Here is a 7,106-nt window from a genome sequence, read left to right as displayed (position 1 = left end):
CAAAAATACATTTTTTTAATTATTTCATTTCACCACACCCGTCCCCTGAAAACCCCCACCCACCCTGCCCTCAAAATTTCCAAGCTTTTAAAGAAGCTAGGGTACGTTTAGAATATGGTAAATAAAACTTAATAATTCAGAAACTGGGATCATCAATCATGCCCCCCCCGCCCCCCCCAACATCCCAACTAGAACATGGAACCTGTTATTGAGATTCCACAAGCAACCAAGATAAGTGTTGTGTTCTCTTTTCTGCATTCTGTAACCAAGGCAACTGAAAAAACACTCCTCCCCTGAAGCTGTGCATGAGAAGATCCCTCTTCTACCCACGATCCCCTGTGCTTCACACACACCCAACGGAGTGTTCACAGGACAGGAGGAAAGTGGCCGGGCAGGAAGCTGCATATGTGACTCACAGTGAGGATTCAGTCACAGGAACTGTGGGGAAAAGCCCACTCCTGCTCTTTTAAGTGTTTGCTCACAGAACTGTATTGCTCAGACAATGCGTGTAGGTGGATGAGAGGGGGTAGATGTTCACCAGCCATTTTCAGTTACCAGGCTCTCTCAGTACAACCCCCTGTTTCCCCCTGTGAACCTGCCGCCCCCCCCCACCCCCCCCACCCATCCTACACCACCGCGAGAGGCACTTTCACTCATCCCACCCGAAAATGCGACCCGTCATCTGGTAGAACTTCATGTTGAAGGGCCTGTAGAAGTCCCTGAGTCTCTGCAGCACCTCTGGGTGGATGTTGGGGTGCGTGCGGCCTTTGGTTTTGCCCAGGCAGTGGGGCTTGCTGCTGCCCTCGGCCTTCTTCAGGCAGGGGAAGCCCTTGGTCTGGTTGAAGTAGAAGTGTTTGTCGGTGATGATCCTCTTGAGCCCCAGGAAGTCCTGCACGCGGCCCAGCTCCCCCGCCGGGTCGCTGATGAGCCGCTCGCCGCTCACGAACAGGATCTGCCGCATGGGGAAGAACTGCAGCCAGTTGTCCAGGTGCTTGGCGTAGATGCCGATCTGGACGGCGCTCCAGGACGTGTCGATCAGACCCGTAGTCCTGTTTTTGAAGGTCAGGCTCTCGAAGGTGGGGATGTCGGGCTTTTTGGACAGCGTCTGGGTGTAGTCGGAGACGGCCCTGGTGACGGGGTCCCGCACCACCACGATGAGCTTGGTGTCCCGGGACATGGCGTAGATGCGGGCCGGCGCCTCCTTGGTCACAAAGTAGCTGGGGGTCTTCTCCATGGTGATCTGACCCTCCAGGGTTTTGGGCATCAGGTCCCTGAGAGGCGGAGGGAGAGAGAGAGAAAGATGGAGAACAAGAGGGGAGGAGAGATAAGGAGAAGCATATGAGTCGCCATTCTTCTTAAATACAGTATGTTTAATATTTTAGTCAGGCAGTTTCGCATAATGGGTAAGGAACTGGTCTTGTAACCTAAAGGTCACAGGTTCGATTCCTGGGTAGGACACTGCCGTTGTACCCTTGAGCAATTTACTTAACCTGCTTTGCTTCATCATTCATACAGCTGTATAAACAGATGCAATGTAAATGCTGTGTCAAAAGTTTTGTAAGTCGCTCTGGACCAGATTGTGTGCTAAATGCCTGTAATGACAAGCACAAGCACCAGTTTCTACCCTCCACAACCAAATCTGCTCCTGCGAACATTTCCCCAAAACACAGGGGTACGGGTTTTTGGAGGAACTGCCCCTTTCTGAACACAGTCTGAACACAGAGATTTGTGTTTTTCTGAGGAAGACGAATGCACCAGTTTCACAATCCCTGGCCTGTGCTAAATCAAGAGCTGAAATGATTCTGTTACATTTCACAATGTATGGACACATATAAAAATGACTGCCATCAGCTATTTCAATAAAAAAAACAACCTTTGCTACTAAACACATTTATCATTATATTTTTCCATGAAAGTCCACATATTTGCAATACTTCACAGTATACTCCAGCTCTTCAAGGGTCTGTGACCACAGTACAATCAAGGACAACACGAATGAAAAAATAAACTGCCGAGCCATTTTGCAATCTTGTAATCTGATCGACGACCCGCTCATACATCTCGTTCTGGAGAGCAGAGGCCTTTTTTTAAAGAGAGATGTGCAGTAACAGCTGCCACTCGGTAAACAGAATACGGGAAAGCACACATTAACGACCGGAAACACGCACCCAGGGACTTTCAGATAGCCACAAAGATTCATTTTCCAAAAACCGAAAATAAATAATAAGGGTATTCGGGGAAAACAATACCCTGGCAACATCTCAGCTTGCATATTATTTACAGTTAAATTACACAAGCCAGCCAGCGAAAAAAAAAAAAAAAAAAGATTTACTTGGGGTGTGTGACATCTCCACTGCTATTCCCTGCCGCAGATGAATTTTAATGTTAATATTTATTTGCTGAGCAGCCACCCGTATCCAGGGTAACTTATGCGCCATTAGCTTTTGGATAATTATCCATATTCACAGCTGGATATTTGACTGAGACAGCGCACGTTCAGCGGCAGGCTCAGGGAAGCTGAACCACAGCAGCGCCCCCCCAATTGGGAATCAACCCTGCAACCTCCGGGTAACAAGCCCAAGTCTTTAACCGCTGTGCCACACCGTTCACCCCCAGGTTGCGGCCTCTTGTCACGCTTGTGAAGACAGGGTGAGAAGGAGGGTAATATATTCTGCTGTGACCCCCCCCCCCTCCCCCCCCCCCCGTACACGCACGCCTACAGGACAGGGCCCTGAACCAAGTGGATAAAAGCAGCTCATGAATGATTGAGGGTCCTCCTCTGCCATTCGGTGCCCCCGCAGAATAGGGCTTTAAAATTCAGAGCAGTACAGAACGCGCCCCTAAATTATGCATCCGGCTGCTGCTGGGGCTCACGGCCCTTATGGCCCAGGCCACCCGCCCGCAAAACGGGCTCCCGCGATGGGGCTGCGGTGTGCCCCTGGCTCCCTGGCCCGGGACGGGACGGGACACGGGGCACGCGAAGCGGAGCTTAGGGTGCTGGCTGGGGGGGCAGCAAAATCTGCAAAAGGGCCACATCTGCATTTAGGGTGTCCTCCTGCTCCTTCTAACAAAGCCTCAGGACCACAGAACTGAATAAGAACTCTCTCTGTGCTCACGACCTACTGCAAGCTTCCAACTCCATCTTCCACAAAATGTAAAGTTTCATTTTTAATTTAAAACTATTCCCATCAAGATATAAAAAATGCATATTTATTTTTCCAGTAGAGACACAGTCAGACAAAGCATCCGTATATAACAGCGGTGTCCAATCTTATCCAAAAATGGGCCGGTGTGGGTGCAGGTTTCTTCTTCAGCTCAGCACTACATCACCTGATTAAACTCATCAACTAATCAATTGTCTTCAATCACAAACCTGGTAAGTGGAATCAGGTGTCTTACCGCTGGGCTAACACAAAAAACCTGCACCCACACTGGCCTTGCACCCACACTTGGATAAGGACATGCCTGATATATAAAGCAGATATTTACGAACAGTGCGTGATACAAACCCAGCGGGCATTAAGGGGACTGCTGCTGTTAGCACCTGTACCAGGCTCTCTTTTGCTGCTGAATCTGCAGTGAAAATTCTCCAGAGCTCAGCTGAGTTTGCAGCTTTTATTCCGCTGGTATCTGTGAGTACTTCTGAGGAATAACACGAGTTTGACACAAAAATACAACCCCCCCCCCCCCTCAATCAACACACGAAGCACTGTGAATATTTGTGTTTGTGGCCTACGATGGACTTACTGTACGCCCCACCTCCCCCCTCCCTATGGGAGAACCTGCTCCATTTAGACTGTTTCCCACTTCCTCCTAACCAAGCATCCCCCCCCCCCCCCCTCCACCAGTAAAAAGCCCACAATCCTCTGGGGGTAACAGCCAATCCTCGCACCTCTGGGTTGCCAGGTCAGGAAGGAACCCGGGGCCGGAGAGGAGGACGCTGCGGTCAAAGCGAGGGATGAGACGGAAGTATGAAGTCGCCCGGAGACCGACCGCTACCTGACCCCGACAATCCTTCTGTTAGGGAGCTCACCTGGACCAGGCCCCCCTTCCCCAACAGTATTTCTGCCTCTCTCTGTCCACAGGCAAGCCACTTTAACTGCACTCATGTTGCTCCCAACCCCCCCCCCCCCCCCGCCTTCCCCCCCATGTGTCTTCCGTATAGTTTATTTGTTTTACACAATCTAATATTTGTTTATAGATTCATCACAGTATTCAAAGTGAAGCAAAAGCAAAGCCAATCATCACAATATCATTGGCATGCATTTTTATTGAATTCTTCATTTTGACTCTTCCATCATGACACACACACTTCTGGGGTTGAAACAGACCTTTATAAACATCCGTCTGTAAATATTACTATTGCTAATTATGAGGCCGGAGGCATCCGGTACCATGTCATTGTGTTAACCATGAAGGCGCAAGGAAGATGTGCTTGAGGATAAACCAGCACACAGCACCAGATGAAAGCAGATACAGATCTACAATAGTTAGCAACACGCATGACACATTTTATCCAATTCTAAGACTACTTGTGTAATCTTTGGGGGGGGGGGATGGGGGGTGAAAACTGCTATTTAACAGCAAGGCTTTTAATACGCAATTTATCTTGTTTGAAAGAATCTAGACAGGTCCATCCTTATGATCATTCCGGAACGACTGTTTCATCTAATCATGTGATTCACTCGCATCAAAGTGATGCCATGATCAAAGAGACTGAAAACACTGAAGACCTTTTTTACACGGAAACGTGTCAGATATACATACTTTCATGCATTTTCTGCCATAATTTTACAGGCTGCAGTGGTAGCTTTCACTGTGGTGACTGTAAGCCTGAAAGTTGTGGATCATCAGGGAGGTACTGGCTAAATTGGCATCCTGTTTCTTCTTGGACATCTTGGTTGTGCTCTAGTGGGTGGCATTTCAAAATGGAGGGCAGGGCAGTGTGGTAGAGGGTGTGGTAGGGGCAGAGCCTAAGCAGAAAGAGTTAATTCTTCTGTTGTGGTTTAACAAAAAAAAACTACAAAAAGTACACCAAATAAAACAAGATCTGATCCATCATGTGGGGGGTGACGCCCACAAATAATTGATAGGTGAAGTAGACACACAGGTCCCCCATTTGCTTAAAATACACACAATGACCCATCAGGCCACGGGTAAGGGCACACACACACGCACGCACGCAGGCACGCAGGCACGCAGGCACGCAGGCACGCACGCGCACACACACGCACACTCTATTACCTCTCTTATAAAAAAGTCATGGGTTTGTTTTAAAGCAAACATCCATATTTGATGCTGTGCATCTTGCTCGCCTCTCTCATCCTGAGGCTGTTGTTGCACAGGCTTCTGGGATGCCCCAGAGGGGGAGTATAAGGGGGGGGAGGGGGGGGGGGGCAGGTGGGTGCAGGGCATGATGGGAACGCCTCAGACTCTGGCTCGCAGGCCTGGCCTGGATTTCCACTCGGGCGCGAACGCGTCGTGGGCGGAGCCGAAGCCACCGGTTCGTTCGCCGCCCCACTGGCTCCACGGCCTCCGCTGTGCGTGAGAACCCTCAGCTGTGACACGCGCTTCTGCCGAAATCGGCCCGCGGGCCATCTGCCCACCGCTCGCAGAAACACCTCGGGCAGGTAAAACTGCGCTCTGAAAATCGATGGGACATACATGGCGGTGCAGTGGGCAGCACTGGCGCCTCACAGCAAGAAGGTTGTGGGTTTGAATCTGGCCCTGGGCCTTTCCATGCGGAGTTTGCACGTGTCCTCCAGGTACCCCAGTTTCCTCCCCCAGTCCAAAGACATGCAGGTAGGCTAATTGGAGACTGTTAAACCGCCCATAGGTGTGAGTGAATTGTGTGTGTGTGCCCTGTGACAGATTGGCAACCTATCGAGGGCGTATTCCTGCCTCTCACCCAATGTGACATACTGTATATATACTTTTTTTTAACTATTTTTTTTTGCCACTTCACAGAGCTCAGAAAAGTAACGGGGCCTGCGTGGGGCCGGTAGGAAAGTTCCAGGGTATTCCAGGCGTCCTGTTGTGTGGAACCAATATGCTTTAGCTATTACTGCGCTCCCCGTTAGGGAGAGTTCCCCTCTTCCCCACGTGTGTGGCTCCCACAGATGTTTCTCCATGTGGAGGATTTAAAAGCAGAGAAAGTGCCATTTAAAACTCTCTCTCTTTCTCTCTCACACACACACACACACACGTACACACACACACACACACACTGAAATGTCATTCCAGGGAGAACAGAGAGCCACACTTGCGGGCCAGGGCCCACTGAGCCACCATTCACAGGTCCTGGAGGACCCCGGTAACAGAACGTACTCTGGTTTAAGAAACCATTAAGGAGGGATTTACCATCCGGGAGGACGGAACCCCAGGGGATTCTGGGGACTTGTAACGGCAGCAAAGGGCGATATAAGCGACGCGGACCTCGCTAACTTTTAGAAGGCTCCAAGAAATGTACCGCCTCCATCGCCCTCGCCCTTTGATGTCTTTTATTCGGTACCTCCAGCACACGACTCCCAGGACTCCAGCAGCCGAGGGCTAATCACAGACGAGACCCCCTCCCCAACGAGCTCGACCGTATAACAGGTCCCCAACAGGCCGGACCGTATAACAGGTCTCCAACGAGCCCGACCGCATAACAGGTCTCCAACAGGCCCAACTGTATAACAGGGCTGAACGGACTTCCCATCCTGCTCCTAGGCTTCAATTACAGCACAGCGGTCTTTATGTAGTTACCGAAAAAAAACCCACAAAAAAACAAAAAAAACTGCCGTTCCGGACGTTCCAGTGACGTCTACACGAGGGTTTTATTCCGCGCCGGCCCGGGTTACGCTAACCGAAACGCGAACGCGAACGAGCGCAGCTGCGGACTCAAAAGCGAGACGGTAACAGGAATCACCGCGCTTGAAGCACGCGCACAAGAGCGGACAGGAGAGAGGGTGCTTAAAAGGAGCTCGGCATCAGCGCGCAGAGCGTCTTCGCACGGCAAAGTGTATAAATATGCCGCCGTGAGTCACAGAGGCTACTTAAATCCCATTTAAGCAGGCATTCCACAGCCAGAGCTAATGGCACATCTGTCAAAGTACCCTTTGTGA

The 7,106-nt window shown here is 50.4% G+C and overlaps 1 protein-coding gene across 1 annotated transcript in view; it reads right to left on the bottom strand.

Annotated features, from left to right (window-relative positions):
- Positions 1-609: 609 nt before the first annotated feature.
- Positions 610-7,106, bottom strand: part of si:ch211-216b21.2 (heparan sulfate glucosamine 3-O-sulfotransferase 3A1) — a 40,730-nt gene continuing 34,233 nt past the window's right edge. The window contains exon 2 of the mRNA XM_035399216.1: positions 610-1,271. Within this exon, the coding sequence (XP_035255107.1) occupies positions 650-1,271 (622 nt within the window). The 3' untranslated portion in view covers positions 610-649. The remainder of the gene's footprint in view (positions 1,272-7,106) is intronic.

The sequence above is a fragment of the Anguilla anguilla genome, chromosome 2, assembly GCF_013347855.1.
Source record: "Anguilla anguilla isolate fAngAng1 chromosome 2, fAngAng1.pri, whole genome shotgun sequence".
Taxonomy (NCBI): Eukaryota; Metazoa; Chordata; class Actinopteri; order Anguilliformes; family Anguillidae; genus Anguilla; species Anguilla anguilla.
The sequence above is the reverse complement of the archived record's forward strand: the minus strand, read 5'-3'. Positions and strand labels throughout refer to the sequence as shown.